General features: G+C 46.4%; 1 protein-coding gene and 1 long non-coding RNA gene across 14 annotated transcripts in view; one reads left to right on the top strand and one right to left on the bottom strand.

The window, feature by feature from the left end:
- MSI1 (musashi RNA binding protein 1) overlaps positions 1 to 16,623 on the bottom strand; it is a 287,638-nt gene that overhangs the window by 57,741 nt on the left and 213,274 nt on the right. For all 12 annotated transcript variants that reach the window (XM_069619758.1, XM_069619754.1, XM_069619761.1 and 9 more), the window contains 2 exons: positions 10,649 to 10,697; positions 5,909 to 5,991 (listed from right to left, as the gene is read on the bottom strand). In XM_069619758.1, the coding sequence (XP_069475859.1) occupies positions 5,909 to 5,991; positions 10,649 to 10,697 (132 nt within the window). The remainder of the gene's footprint in view (positions 1 to 5,908; positions 5,992 to 10,648; positions 10,698 to 16,623) is intronic.
- LOC138492537 (uncharacterized) overlaps positions 1 to 16,623 on the top strand; it is a 209,045-nt gene that overhangs the window by 9,848 nt on the left and 182,574 nt on the right. The window lies entirely within an intron of this gene.

Genomic DNA, 16,623 nt, shown 5'->3' on the forward strand with positions numbered 1-16,623 from the left:
AAGAAGTTTGGCCTAGAAACGTGAGACTCCTGACTTGTTAGGGGTAAGGGGGAGTCACACACAAGGACGTCTCCGTCAGCCTAAAGAGGGTTGAAGACCATGAACCCATCCTGCAATGGACACCTGGCTCTCACTCAGATGATGTAAGGCACCAGGGGACGTGGTACCAATATCTTCTGAAGGCAACGTACAAAATCCAGATATCTATGAAAGCCAAGAAAACTATAGCTCCTGCCAAGAAATAAGTGCAGGTCACTTAAAATCTCTGATACTATACCTCTTTATTTACCCATTTGAAAGTTAGTATCTAAGCGAGAGAAGGAAGGGCTAGGGACTACAGTCCTAAAGGAGGGCTTTCTGTAATCTGCTCTGGTGAATTCTTATTTGACAACTCTCGTTAAACCCAAATCTCTGTTTTCTGCTCTTATAATAAAGACCCTCAAACTTGATCCCCCCTCGTTCCACTGCACGCAAAAACATCAGCATTTGCTGTTAGACCCCCTCCTTGTGCCATTTGATGAACATCCCCAACACTGCAGGATGGTTAATTGGCTGGAAAGCCCCCATGCAATGCCCTCAGACAGATCCGCCCAGAATCTCTCCAATCTCTACGTTAAGGCCTACCTACTTACTCGTAAGAATCACATCATATATCTGGCCATGCAGACAGCATGCTTGCTGCATCCACCGAACATTCAGGGACTACAATCTTCGGTTCCTGAATTCAACAGTTCCTTGCTATTGATCAAACATCTGGTATTTGGTCCAGGGAAAATAAGCGAACACCTTCTCTCTCAGACTATCCTTCCAGGACCCCTTTTTCCCCCATGAACGCTAACTGCATGCCTCTTTCCTGCTCCGTTGGATCGCTTCCTTCCTGCTTGCTGCCAGCTATTTATCTACTTTGATGGCAGATCCCTAATCTTCGGCCCCTGCATCCATGGCCACAAAATCTATGCATGTCCAGGACAGCTCTTTATTGGCTACACTGACTCCATCCTATATTTAACCAGAACAAATGTTTCCTTAAATCCAACACCCTCCTCCCTCATCCATGGACACACTGAATGCACAGGGCTAGGAGGGGAGTAGAATATTAATTGGCTGAGTGGCATCAGAGGTTTGCACTCTCCAATGTTGCCTTGCAAGCAGAGTGAACTGTTAGAATTCAGTTTTTGTTTTAGCTGGTGTGTGTAGGGGCCTATATGGCCGGTGATTGGCTGGAATGTTGGTTATTCCAGCCTATCAAATTGTCAGATTAATTTTGGCCACCCAATTGGCTAGAGGCCTTGGTCCTGTTCGGCCCTTTTCCCAAAATATCTGTATATATCTGCAATAGTACTACCTACTGGGTATCACGACCTCGCAGCCCCTCTGGCACCTAGCATTATTAGTATTGTGCACCTCCAAACCCAGAGCCTGACTGCAACTCAGCTCCTGGAGCATAATTTAACTACGCTACACCCTCGGTACCAGCACCAGCATTAGTTATACTGCGATGAGACAGTCTCTTTACCATTGACTCTGCATCTGGCCCACGGTGATTAGTATAAAATGCTGTCAGCCTCAAACATCTCCTGCCCACCGCGCCCTGGTCCCTCAGACTGCATCCCACCCACAGTATCTCTAGATTTGCTAGACTCCGCGCACTACTGTCTTCTCTTCTCCTACTTGTGCCACCAAGCACCACCAGTGCACCTGCACTCTCCTGGCCCACTACCAAGACGTTCCATTCCCACTCCGGTTATCCACCAGCCCTACCCACCATGGCTAGCCCTAACCCATACCTAAATGACCCAGCACTTTGGATCAGCAATTTTGCCACCAAACCTACACCAAACGGCCCTTGCACTACTAGCTGTAGAAACTCTAGACTCGGCTCCAGAAGCCTTGTTACGCGCATCGCCAGTGCTGTCTCCTCACCGACTCATCCTATCTCCACCTACGCCCGCAACTTGAGACTAGCCACTAGGCTTCACCTCCCACCCTCACATACCCTCGCTCATCTGAACAGCTTACCTACCGCACTCCAATCCAACACAAATGCCCATCTAACACACCCAACACAGACCTCCATCATTGATACCACCAGGAGCACCTATCCCAGCATAGGCAAATTGAGACAAGGCCGTCTCAGATCCAGGACACACTCCACCTCTACTTCTTCTAACGCACGCACTAGCAAAAGCAAAACCAATCCCAAACCATCCACCCTTCTTACAAACACATCATCCCCCCACCAATCTGCTTCCTGCCCTAACGCCCCCGAGCCCCACACTCCGAACAGAAAAACACACCAAGCTACCCCCAAAACTATCAAAGGCGCACTCATCAACGCCAGATCATTAGTCGCCCATGCCCTAGACATAGCCGACATCATCTCTCTCAACAAACTCGACTTCTTAGCCATTACTGAGACTTGGCTCCACGCAGCCTCAGGTCCCACCTTAGCGCTAGCCATACCTAATGACTACACCATCTACCGCACAGACGGACAGACAAACAAGCAAAGGCGGTGGTGTAGCCATTATTGCCAGAAGCTCCTTTAATATCAGACTTATACAAAATCAATCATTCCCATCTGCAGAACTACTCACAATCAAAATAGCCTCATCCAACACAAGCACAATCACTACCCACCTCATCTACAGACCGCCGGGCCCCATATCCTCGTTTAACGACAATATTGCTCTCCTGCTGTCAAACAACACTAAACCCAACTCTCAAATACTTATCCTTGGTGATTTTAACCTAGGGTATAACGACAAAAAGGATGATAAAGCAAGCACAGTTGCCAACACCATATCAGAACTAGGTTTCACTCACCACTCTTCGCAACCCACCCACAACAAAGGCCGTACCCTCGACTGGATAGCAGACCTCAACTGCAACACCACCATCCTCGCCAACTCACCTTGTGCTTGGACTGACCACCACCTCATCACTTTCACCATTAACAAAGACAAACAAACATCTGAAACCCTACCCAACGCTCCTCCCACTCTCACAAGAAATAGGAAAAACATCACAGTTGAAAAACCCATCCCTCTGCTCCAACCCATTATCGACTTCACACCCTCCATTACCAACCCCACTGAATTAGTAGACCTCTACAACACCACCATCCTCAAGGCCATAAACACAGTAGCACCACTGAAACTGCGGAAAGCCAAACCACGCTCACACCTCAACTCGTGGTTCACTCCTGAACTAAAAACTCTCTGCAAAAATAAAAGACAAGCCGAATCAGCTTGGAAGCAGTCCCCATCCGCCAACAACAAAACAGCCTACTCACTAGCCTCCATCAACTACAAGACAGCTATCATCCAAACAAAAAAAACATGTACAATGAGAGAATCTGCAATGCCAAATCCAACACCAAAGAGCTTTTCAACATCCCGAGAGACCTAGTCTCCATCCCCTATACCAGACACATGCACCAAAGACATCGCCTGGTGCACCAACATTCAAGAGGCACTCCTTGGCAAAATTGCCATGCTACAAGCCAAAATCGAGTCTAAAAAAAAAAGTCTTACCTTCACTGACAATCCCATCTCTCACACCCACTCCTCACGATCGGACAACAACCTATTCGATTCCTCCACCGTCACAACTAAAGAGGTTGAAGACATAATCAACTCTCTTAAACCTTCCAAATGCCAAGGCGACATTTACCCTGCTCCAGTTATCAAAGACGCGGCCAAACACCTTGCACCCTTCATCACATCCTTAATAAATTCATCCTTTTCATCCAGCATAGTTCCCAATAACCTAAAGGACTCCTGGGTCCTACCGCTACTTAAGAAACCATCTCTAGACCCCAGTGTCCCTACGAACTATAGACCTATCACCACTGTGCCCTTCCTCCTAAAGATCCTCGACAGAGCTGCCTATTTGCAGATCCAGAACCACCTAAAGAAAAACAACCTGTTAGGGCTAAGACAATCGGGCTTCTGCCCCAAACACGGCACAGAGACAGCCATGATCGACCTCAAGAGACAAATGGACAATCTCAAAGACAATGGCAAACTAGCCCTCCTTCTCCTCCTCGACTTATCGGCTGCTTTTGACTTGGTAAATCACGACATTCTTTGCAATCACCTAACCTCAGCAGCTAACTTCTCCGACAAAGCCAATGCCTGGATACAATCCTTCCTGAATAACAGATCGATGAGAGTCTTCGCTCCCACAGCCTCTGCCGCACCAGCCCCCGTTACTTGTGGAGTCCCCCAGGGCTCATGCGTTTCCCCCACACTATACAATGTATTCACAAAACCTCTCTTCGACATACTAGACCACTTGGGTGTTATCTACACGAATTACGCCGATGACACGCAAATACTCATCCCACTAACAGGCGACTATCCCACCGACAATACAGTACTTAACAATATTTATCATTTACTCTATCATCCAAGAATGGATGGCCAAACACGGACTCTGCCTTAACGACGACAAGACTGAGCTCCTTCTTCTAGGCTCCCAAGCAAGACTCAACAAACTCGACAAACTTTATCAGACATTCACCATCGACGGCAACAGCATATCTGTCTCCAACAGCGCCAAAACCCTTGGCACATACCTTGACTCTTCCCTCACACTAACAAGACAGATCAACGCTATCTCATCCTCCACCACCTACACCTGCAAGCCCATCAATGCCAGCAGACCCTACCTCTCTACATCCAACTGCACCACCCTAGCCAGAGCGTTAGTACTCTCCAAAGTTGACTATTGCAACGCTCTGTACTTGGGCACTAGCCAAAGGAACATTAATAAGCTGCAAGTTATACAAAATAACGCACTAAGAGCGGGCCGGAACATCCCCAAACACGAGCACATCTCTGCTACCAGACGCGACTGTCACTGGCGATCTATACCTCAGAGAATCAAATATAAAACACTGTCTCTCACACACAAATGCTTATCCAACCAAGCACCCAGATACCTCTCAGACAACCTCACGTTCTATACACCAGCCCGACTTACCAGATCAGCCCAAACACACTACTTAAATATCCCCAGATACAAGCTCCAAAAAGCAGGCGGCTCAAGCTTCTCTGTGCTCGCCGCAAAACTCTGGAACACACTACCAACCGACTTGAGAGTCGAACCCTCTTTCCAGCGCTTCAGACATAGCGCCAAAACCTGGCTCCTGGCCAAGGAAGCTTAAAATCACTGGCTTATGACAACTCATTGCATATACCGCATATCCTGATCATTATCAAATAGCACAAATATGTCTCCACCTGCATACTGCTAGCAACTGAGCTACAATATATAATCATCTACAATGTGCATATTACCAGTAACTGTTTTCTTCATTATGTGTATTATCAGCAAACTGTTTTCATAATGTACTCATCGCATGTAATGTTCACATACTCTTGTAATGCTTACCGACTCTTACGCAGCCTGTAACATCTGAACGCAACACTTTTTCACTACTATATAATCCTATCAAGCGCCTGGATGCCCCAGGGTCTAGCGGTCCGCTATATAAATAATAAACTAAACTAAACCCATAATGTTTAGCCACTCTGATTGTTATGTTAGGTTACATGGGATTTTGTAACGCGCACCTCTCCCATTTTCACAAATCTGTGGCACTGATCTTCTCTTGTGATGGCTAAATCTTTAACTGGGCTGGCAAGTCAAAGTGTGACGGAGGGGCGGACTAAGTAGTGGTATGGGCGGTTCAGGAAGAAGGTTGGAAGTTTAGACACTGGGTCCATCAACTTCCAGTCGTAGTGTGGTCCTGGCATCCTGCAATCCGCCATTCCACTTCTCGGTCTGATTGCCAGGTTTTTCATCTAACAGCTGTCCTTTCAAGCTCACTCGGTCAGGCACCCTTTTGGCTCCCTCCTACACTATATCCTCTAGCACAGTGCAAACTTCCTGGACTTACCATCTTGTTGTTTATTTCATGGAAATGGATCTCGCACACTTTCTCCACGATGTCTTCAACTTCGAACGTCACAAAACCAAACCCTGTAAAATATAGTCAGGAATATAACACAACATTTTCAGAAAACCATTACAATCTGTTAAATAAACCCAAGAACAAAGCACACATGCTTTCCTTAAAAAAGAATCCCTTAAAATGAAATGGGGAAACAACAAGTAGGCAAGCATTCCATTGTTGGAACCTGCAGGAAGTTGGAAATTCCAGTTATCACTGTGAAACAATTAGTTAATGTTTAAAATAAATAGCGCTTATGGTTAAATTCTTTTTGTTTGAGAACAAAGCATTGAACGAGGTACCTTTTCAAACTTATTTCAAACCAAATGATCGATGAACACGTGATTTCAACCATTTGTTTCAAGATAAAACCTAAGTCCCTGCACCCCAACCTAGTGAGGCATCATCTAGAGTAACTGGACCAGTATTGAAGAGGGCATGTCCTGAAGGATAGTCCAGTGATGGGCACCAAAATGGGCGTCTGTATGACCCCAAACAAAAATACAAGGAGAAGTTTAAGTATGTACACATTTAAGGTAGATGAAAGAAGGTACAAGAGATACTGCTATTGCCTTGGAGGATTGACATAGTACAAGAAGCAAGAGTTTATCAAACATATCGCACTCGTACTGTTAGGCATGATAGGGTCAACAGGCATGCAGAGGCAAGGTAGTGAAGGCACAGAATAACAACTGAGCAAAGCAGGTGCAGACAGACACCATAAATGAATTGGAAACAAGACGTTCTTGTCCACAGCAAGCAAGAAAATAGTCATACTGGTTCCAGAAGCATAGACTAGATCAAGTCCATCCAAGCTCCATCAGGGCTCTTAGCCAAAAGCAAAGGCAGCATCTTTTCCTCACAGCAGGCATTCAGTTCCAAAGGGGTCAGCAATACTCGTGGCTATCAACTGTGCACCTACCCTACCCCGAAGGTTATCGTGTGTGACACTGTCATGAATTGACTGTTGCTCGGCAGCAGTACAGGGATGAGTAGTGACTAAATCGCCTACTCGGCCCCTCAATAATACGTTACCCCTAATCATAAAGGTCAAATATTGCTTCTTTGCCTCTTTGGGTGGTACAGGCAGTCCACAAGCTATTCTCTTAGAAGGAGCTGCGAACTGGCAACAGCAACAACCCAAACAGCATTAGTCAAAGGGTCCCGAATGAATAAATGTCCAATACAAATTCTATAAAAAATAGAACCTTTGATCAATCGAAAAATGCATAGTACTAACCAAAAACACTAAACACCTACCCCTGTAGAGGAAAAACAGAGAATTCCGAATTTTAAGAGCAAAGGGGGTGCTCTGGGTGAAGACTTGACTGCAGAGCAGGCAAAGCTCAGCAGCATTGACATTAAAAAGAATATATGTATTTTCAAAAGGTAGAAAGGGGTTAGGACTAAATCCTCGCGAGAGTTGGTGTAGAAGAGGTGCCGCTTTCACAAACAGTTCCCACAGCATGTCACACTGGCAGAACGATTCAAATGGCGGACAAGTATCAGAGAGGGTGTAGGGGAGTGAGAAGTTGGTGTGAGGAGTTGCAGAAGCCAAATCGAGTGTGGCAGAGTGTCAAGGAGTTGGAGAGGAGCGAGAAAGAGGGAGAAAGAGAGAAGCAAAGGAGGAGGAGTAAAAGAGGAGCAGAAGAGGTGAGTGGGGAGATGTGTGGAAAAGGAGAGGAGAGAAAGAGGTGCAGAGGAAAGAAAGAGGTGTGGAGGACGCGGATAGAAGAAAAAGAGGATTTGAGGCAGGAGAAAAAAAGAGGGGGATCAGAGGATGCAGAGAGGGAGGGGATGTAAGATGGGGAAGAAGAGACAGAAGAATGGAGGAGCGGGAAGTAGAAGAGAGCAGTGCAGAGCATCAAGGGGATGGAGAGAAATCCGAGAAGAGGCAGTGAAGGGAAGAAAAAGAGAACAGAAGGGTAGAGCAGTGGACCAGAGAGATCGGAGAAGAGAAGATGAAGGGGAGAAAGAGAATGGAAGAGAGGAGAGAAACTGAAGGAGAGATAAAGGGAGAGAGAATGTAAAGCAGAGAGACAACAGAGGAGGTAAGAAACATGGGTTAGACAAGAAAAGAGAAAGGAGGAGACAGGAAAGAACGAAGAGGGGTGGATGGAGGTATCGCAGGGGAGCGAGATACCCTCCCCAGAAACTCGGTCTTGAGAAAGATCATACACAGTTTGGTGAAGCCTAAGGTCAAAGCCAAATATCTCAAAGGCCTGGTAGGCGAAGTTGATCACTACTTCCAGGTGGGGAGATGGCTGTACACTGGGCTAGGGTTCCAATGATTCTGAAAGAGTCTGATGCCTCACCCTCGTCAAGACAACCCAGGGCACCAAGGGTGATGGTGCCAAACTACAAGTCCTGGAAGAAAAACACACCCGCTTGCTGTTTGATGTCAAGATGCCAGTTCTGACCAAATGGAGAGTGGGAAACATGAGGACCCCACTCCTAAGGCTTTTAGAGAGCCTGGGGAAGGCTCTGTATGTCGATTGAGTAAACCCTAGCCCATTGCCGTGGCTCAGGGAAACGAAATCCCTTAGTTGTGTGATTCCAATAAAGTCATCAGCAAAACTTTATTTGACCCTGGGTTTTCTGCAGTTACCATTACTGTGGCATAGCTCAGAAATAGCAGTCATATACATGTAACATTGTTGCTCATGAATACCTCCTTAGAGGACACAATGCTATGTTATGTTGATTTATACCATGCCACGCTACCACCCAGGACAGTCTCTAGGCTCATATGCTTAAACTCAATTTGGTTTGGAATGAAAGAAGGACAGTGTGATCAGAGAGGGGGGGGTGAGGCTGGGAAAAGGGGTTGTGTGAGTTTCTAATGGAAGCCAATCCATTCCTGGTGTCGCCCACTCCTCTGCAATCCAGGAGTCCCCACAGTATATCCTTAACAAGCGGGCCCTGGGTAAGGCTGGCCAGAGATGGTTTCACAACATAGCGTTCATTGGGGATTTTAATTGCTCCCCCCTTCTCGTAACAGTAATTAGCGGTCTGCAAATGTATCTTGATTGTTTCGTTAGACTGCGTGAAAGCTCTATATTCAGAGTTATCATGTAGCAATGTAAGGGACCTCTGGCTAGTACAGACTGCAATTCCATGAGTGCAAAGACGGATGTCTCATTTTGAACATGTTACCCCATCTTCCATGACCTCCACTGACTACCTGGGAGTTTCTTTTATCAGGTTCACGTGGGCGGGCAGTGAAGGCCTAATGACTTCCAACAGCTGTAGTGGCACTGCTTCAGGTCACCAGAAGATGAAGCTGAATATCTTAAAAGCAGTCCTTATCGGTCCAGGCATGGAATGCATATCTAGTACAGGATCGAAGATCAAGACCGACACCCCCCCACCACCACCACCACCACCACCACCACCACCACCACCACCACCACCACCGCCCTTTTAGTTGGCGCTCAAGTCCACAAGACCAGTGAGCAACAATAACACTGGTTCATCAGGAGGAATTGAAAGGACAGATTTGGTGTTTAGCTACAAGATTAGTCTGGCTTAGTTTCACATTTTACTGCGACTCTGAGAATATTTAGAATGTATCCCTAGTAGGAGTAAGACTGTGGTCTTAGCGAGGGGTGGGGGGGGTCTCATATGTGGGTTTGGTTTCCAATAACAACAGCTAACCCTTCCTGTAGGTGAGGAAGCCCTTTCCAGGACGTGTCCGTTCGACCACGTCCTTAATGTAACCTCGCCAATAATGCTCAGCTGGTCAGCCTGGTGAAACACATGTAAAGGACCTAGATATCAAGGACTATTTTCTTAAAACTCTCTTCATGACTCTTTTTCCTACAAATATGTTCTAATAAATGGATTTTTTTAAAACAAAAAAAAAACAAGTGATCCATTTGAATCTTTTGCCTTCACAAAGACAAATACATGGAGCAGATGTCCACTTGCAGTTTGGCGCAATAACTGTTGCTCTTCTCTTTCAACCTTTCTTTTAATCTATATTGGGCAGACACAATATTTGGAGCAGTAGGTCAGCGACAACAAACAAAATCACAACTATGACGTTCGCCAGAGGTTTGAATTATGTCTGCAAATGCACAAGTAACCCAAAACAGTCTATACAATGATGGGCTGAGCAGTGGCAACTGATGCTCACAGAAATACATGTACACTGCATGTTTGAACAGGGCCAGATTATATGAAAATACTCCCCCCTAGTCAAGTCTGCAACGTCCCACATGGTAACATCGATCTGCCAGGTGACATTCAGACACATAACATGGAGGCAAAACGGTCAAGGTGCCAGGCACCCAGCAACCTCTAGCCCTCGTTAACCCCCAACTGAGAGTCATTCCCAGGTTCATCATGGATCTCAAAAAAGAACTATAGACTATCAATTAGCTAAGACACCCTCCCCAACCGCCACTCATGTGAGGGACTAGACACCCCATCATTTGACTACTCGGGCAGGGCTGGCATGGAAGGCAACCGCCACTCATGCAAAGGACTGGACACCCCATCATTTGACTACTCGGACAGGGGTGGCATGGAAGGCACAGGTTTACTGGGTATTTGCTGCAGATCCTGAACAGCAGAAGTACCACAATTGGTCATATGATCTCAACACTGCAAAGTGGGCAGAAGGCAGCATGCTGGCCCTCTACAAAATGCCAAAGTAAATACATAAACGCAGGTTTCACTCACCTCGGTGCCGGTTGGTGGTTTTGTCAAACATGAGCATTGCATCGTCCACCTGCCAGAGAAGCACAAACGTTAAATCAGTCAGAACCGTCATTTGGGGAAAGACTGGTTATTTCTCGGTCATATTATACACAGAACTCCAGCAAGCATTCTGTACAAGCGACACCCCAAACTTAAGACAGCTACTCCTCTTGCCAAAGATGTGCAGGTCAGTCATGTATCAAGCAGTACGCTCATTCAAATTATTTCAAAATGACTTTAAGGTTATCGACTATAGGGCCAAGAGTGTTCATTTACTATAAAAAGGGTAGGATTGGGAATTGATTCCAGTTTCCCCCTGTACGGCAAGAGGAATAGGATATCTTCTAATAAGGCTTGGTCTATGTCGGGCAAGGACGCAGGTAAGTGCACCTTGCATCCTTGCGGGTTCTATTCTGTATATTGATGGAAAAGCCCAGATCCCGTGTACATCAAGGTGTCAGCCTATACAGCAAAGGTCTGCAGTGTCCTAGTCCCTATTCACCCATGTAAGGACTGGGATGCGCCTTGCAGTCATTACTTGAATGTCCCAATAATGCCTTTCAGCATAGCCCAGATTCGTTATTTCACAAACCTCGCACAGGTTAGAACCTTGCAAAAAGAATTGGGGCTCCGCTAGAAATCATATGTATTGGTTGGTTATTGATTTAAATAACTTTTTTGTATTGTCATAAAGGCAGAGATCAAGGAACCACCAAAGCGACCTACGATGGGCTGAATGACCAGAAAAGAAAAACGCTTTACAAAGGCTGCACACAATCATTCAAGGACGTTGATATGGTCTTACTACCAGCTCTTTGATTCCACCCTCAGCTCAGGGGACCTCAACATTTCACTCTCCAGAGGGTTTCCACTACAATTCCAATTAGCCCTAGCCAGCACATTGCAGGGCGAGGGATTCTGGGTGTCCAAGTCTAAAAGGTTTGGAGGGACGCGATTTAGACTGTCTTAGATTATTACCCATGGGTCTGCAATTGTACCCTTCGATTAACCTAACCAGGGTCTGCAAATCCACCCTCAGGGACACACTCCCACACCCCAAACACCTCTGTGAAGGCTCAGCAATCCTTCTCTAAACAGAACTAGGTCTACAATTCTGCCCCCCTCAGTTTGTCGCCCCCTCTTGCACCAAGTAAGCAATTCTACTCTCAACTGCTGCTATCTAGGGTCTGGTATTCTTCCATCGCCTCCCGCTCAATACCTCTGCAATGCAACCACCACTTGTGCCCAACGCACTCTTGAATTTCTAAGCAGCTCACCGACACTAGGCCGTCAAGTCAGTGTCCTCCACTGCATCCCCCATCCCGACGCAGGCAACTCACCGCATTTTACCGTGCTAGCTTTTGGCTGGGTGGAGAATGAAAATAAATAGGTTGACGCATGGTGAACAGTAAGGGGGAGGAGAATTGGGATATGAGGAGCCGACACCTCATTAAAACATTTGGTGAAATGTTCCAGGTGGCCAGATGGGGGTGGTCCTCCTCAACTTTAGGTCTTCAGCTCCACCACCAAATCTATCAGTGCCATCCCGCCCCCTTCTGGTAATCACAGTGCGCCACTGTTTCTTCTATTCTCCGCCTCGTTCACCTCACACCAAGTCTCCAGTACATGTTCCAGAAGCTCCCACTCGTGGGAATGCAGATGTACCCCCTTCTTTACACGCCCCACCCCTAGAATTCTAGCACCATCCAACCAGCCTCATCGGGCGATTTTATTTCACCTGTCAACCATGTACTGCTTTGCTTTATTCGCCTATAGCTCTATAACCCTCGCCCCCTCCCCCGCCACCCAGAGAGGCCTGCAACTGTGTCTACCCCAGGAAAAAGGGCTTCATGCTTTCAGTTATCCCACCAGCTTCATCTGGCCACTTGTGAAAGTCCCCAACCGAGGGCCTGAAAATCCAGCCCAACAGTGGCTGTCGTTCTATCCCCACCTCCCAACACTCTTGCATTTCTACCCATTTTCCACCCTCATGGAACATGTGTCACCCTGTTAAAGACTATCATTGTAGGCTAGGAGTTCATCAGGACCTCGAGCCGGCAGCTGTTTCCAAATCTTTTGTCCCACTATTAGTTTGAAAAAGTTTTCGGAGCAAAACAAAATTAAAATGGACATCCCAACCCCCTGCCCTTCTGCAGCTCTCTGCTCGGCCCCTAACCCTCCCCCCAGCCCGCTCTCCTCACTAAATAAAGCCTGCAGGGTTGCCATGGCAGCATCTGGACTCTCATGATCTCCCTCTGCGAGAGGGCAATGCAGTTACAAAAACTTTTGTTAGGTCGTGAAAAGATGTGTGTGGGTGGGGGGCGGGGAGCGGTGGGGGCTGGAGTTTGGAACAGAGAAGCAAGACAAGAGATGTGTGCATGTGTCATCGAGAGTGCGCACACCTCTGTCCTTCGGTGCATGCGTGCTGAGCCTGGGGCTTCGTCTGTGTGCGTCCCGCGCGTTTGGAAGAAGCAGCTTCGGACGGCCAGGCCTCTGCTCAGCGTAGCCCAAAATAGAACCGTTCACACGCTAAGAACCTTTGTCCAGATAAAAAGCGAACTCTTCGCAGTGCCCTTAAACGCAGCCTGTGCGGTTTCATTCTCTCCCCCCACCCACTTGGCGCACACATCTGATTCAGTCACTAACGTGACCATAACTTTTAATCTCCCGTTTCTAAGCATAAGTTATGGTTCTGAGCTTTTGTACTGCGCCAAATCACCGCTGTACTAGTAGTTTGCTAAAAGTTACCATTGCGGTCTCTAGTCTGGCAGCTCTACATTTTAATATCACTAAATGGTTATATGTGATGTTTTCTATTTTTTATAGGTCGCCTAAGATTTATTTTTGCAGATTTTCGGCGACCTATAAAAAAAAAGCAAACTACATTTCCTCGCCCCCCGCCCCCGATCAATCCCACCCCTCCCCCTCTGGCAGGATTAAGCCGAAAGGTCATGGAGCGGTCTTTCTAAATCGATTTTTTAAGTAGTCTTTTTTTTTTAAACGCCTACTTCACTTAGGGCCCACTAAAGAGCTATATTTAATCACTAGTAAGGAAAGCACTAAACTGGAAGACACCAGGGTGTATGCATAGGTTTTGGGTATAGAGGATTGGCAACTGGTGGGTGGCGGGGTGGTTGCGGTGGGGGGTTTGTTACTGGAGAGCATGGAATGTTGCCATTTAAGACCAACTTCCTATATTTGGCTAAAACAATATCAGGGCTCAGGGGTAATGTTTTAGGCATTGTGGTAGGCTTCGAGGTGTTATTTTTTTGCCATGTAAAAATCTAGCTCCTTCAAAACAAATGAAAACTTATCAGTTCCAAAAAAACATGCACCGTTCTCCATCCACCCCAAGCTTCAACATCCTCTAAAGTTGAAGCGGGAGACCTGTAACATGGTGGGGAAATCATGGAATCTCCATGAAAAGCAGGCCAGAAATAGTAAGGCCTACAGGTCTGGATTTGTAAATTTAAAGCGGTGTCTATTTTTAATGGAAAGAAAAATAGTCCAATCCTCTACATTTGCAAAGCCACCATACGTCTGGTCCTCGCCCGGTTCGTCTGTCTTTTCTCTCTCATCCCCTCATCGGTTTGGTTGCACTGAGATGTCCTGGGTCTTGTTGCTGGGAATGGTTTGCTTTTCTATGCTTTAATGGTGGTCTTGGTTGGGCATTCTTGCTCGGGTAATCAGTTGTGGGTTTTTCAGTGTGGATTCTTGGTTCTGGGATCGGTTCCTGGTTGTTTGTGTTCAGCAATCTTTGCTATACTGGCCATGTTCTAAAAAAAAAAAAGTGGCCAGAGGCACTCGCTCTCTTGACACGATTAGCGATTCAATCTCAGCAGTAAATGGGCTCATCATTTTAACTGGGGCTTCTAATAAGATTTTTTTTAACGATTCCTCGCCCTAGTGACTACTGTAGTGGCCCATCTGATTGAGTCCGTTTCACCAGAATTGGCGAAACAGACTTTTTGCCGCATTTTTCGCAAATATTTTTTAGGCGGTGTGCTCAGTTAGGTTGCATTATAAGTTGATTATTAGGGTACTGGTAGGGGTGGAGGAGCGGGGAGCCTGCCCCCCACAAAAAACATACTGTGAACAATGCGACAAACCTGAAAATGCAGACAGATGGACCTGATCCGTGACTACCGCACTTAAAAGTCCCATTCCCTCCATATTATTGGGGGTTCCTGTCAACGGTGATTGGACTAGAGCCAAAATTGCACAGCACTGCCCTATTTTTTTTTTGAGGAGCAACTGCATGCGTGCTTAGACCGCCTAACCACACTCCCGCATTCTCCGCCGTCAGTAACTACCCTTCAGTCCTTTTCGATCCTCGTACACAGGTTTTATCAGAGGGGTAAATGGAGAAAAGTGGACTATGGATTAGAAGCATAGTAGACCTGCCGTAAACTTTGCATACTCCTACATCCAGTCAATTTTCCTCCATATTGTATGGGGATTCTCATGGCAATACTTATAAATCAGGGGGTAAAGATCTCTAGATTGCCGAAGAGGTTACTGAGCACTGGTTGCTGAAACAGAGTATCACTTCAGTGACTGACATCAAAAGGAGTAGTGCTTGGAAGCTGAGGATTTTCAAGATAGGTAGCTGCCCTGCAGAGGACGGCAATTCATACAGGTATCTGGAAAAAAAATCATATGCTGCTTTCGATTTGGGGGTGACTTTTTGTGGTCTTTGTAAGATTTCAGGAAGCAAGAGACCACCCAACGTGTGACAGACTCATTAGAAAGCCGAGAGCCTGGTTGATTATTTCTATATATGACAGATACCCTTTGAGACGTTCAGAAGGATTTGTTCCTGTCAAGATAAAATCTACAGACCCCATGAACGCCCAGGCAATGTGGTACCCACAGTGTCTCCAAGAAGGGGTTACTTAAGAAGGTTGACGGGCAGTTGAACTATGTGGAAGTCAGATAACACGCAAGGTAAAAAAAGGAAGGTGGGTAGAAGACATTATATGGTACCCAGTTGAAAGAGACTGTAATTTACTTACACACCAGGCCAAGATAAGACCCACCAAGCCAGCCATTTTCCACAATACCAAGTGGATAGTCGCAGTGGCCATGCACTGAAAGGAGTGGCAGGACAGAGCCAGAAGGGAAATATTAAGATTGCAGGCAGGGTGGGATGCCGTCACCTGAGCAAAAGCGCGAAACCCTAAATCAAGGGGATGTTTCACTACAGGATCAGAGCATGAAAAGGAAATGTTGAGTTCCTGTGGTCGCCAAGAACGAACTGCAAGAGTCAACTTGAACTCCAGCAGAGGTCACATAAGCAAGAGAAGGGGGAATGCCGTTGAGAACGCGTGCCTAAGGATTGATGCATGCCTGAATTGAGCAGTGTGAACAATGAAGACTCTTTCTGCGGTATTGGACCGTGGTAGATGGCTTCGCTGCCAATTGAAGGATGTCCATGTTTTTATGAGACAAGCCCAAGTGGCCAAGTTCATCGATTCAGGGGAAGAGTGGAGAACTCCCTCACCAACACCCCCACCATCCCCTCGCTACATGGGTAGAGCCAGCCTGAGAGGAATGACCGCGGAAGAAGTGTTCACAAGCAAGCATGAAACAATTAGAAGGCATGTAGAAAACGAGGATATGCATATATTTTTTTGCTTTTAAATAAAATGTGTCGGTAATGCATGTGTTTATCCTGCGTGAATACAGGACAAGATGCAATGTTATTAGATAGGGTAAGATAGCTTTCTTTTACAAACAGAAAATGTAACCTATTAAAATAAGCATCACTGCTTTATAGTGAGTTGTCGGACTTAAGAAAAAACCTCAGCTGGGACTTTGTCAGTGGATAAGGATCCTCTGTTAAAAATGACTGCGCTCTCCATCATGCCAGCACCACCTGCATTACTTCTGCTAAGCCAGCTTTTCAAAACAGCTGTTCTGACTTCCTGGAGGACAGCCTCGAAATCAGAGAACCG

This window comes from Ambystoma mexicanum, chromosome 10 (assembly GCF_040938575.1).
Source record: "Ambystoma mexicanum isolate Mex_15411 chromosome 10, UKY_AmexF1_1, whole genome shotgun sequence".
NCBI classification, from domain to species: Eukaryota; Metazoa; Chordata; class Amphibia; order Caudata; family Ambystomatidae; genus Ambystoma; species Ambystoma mexicanum.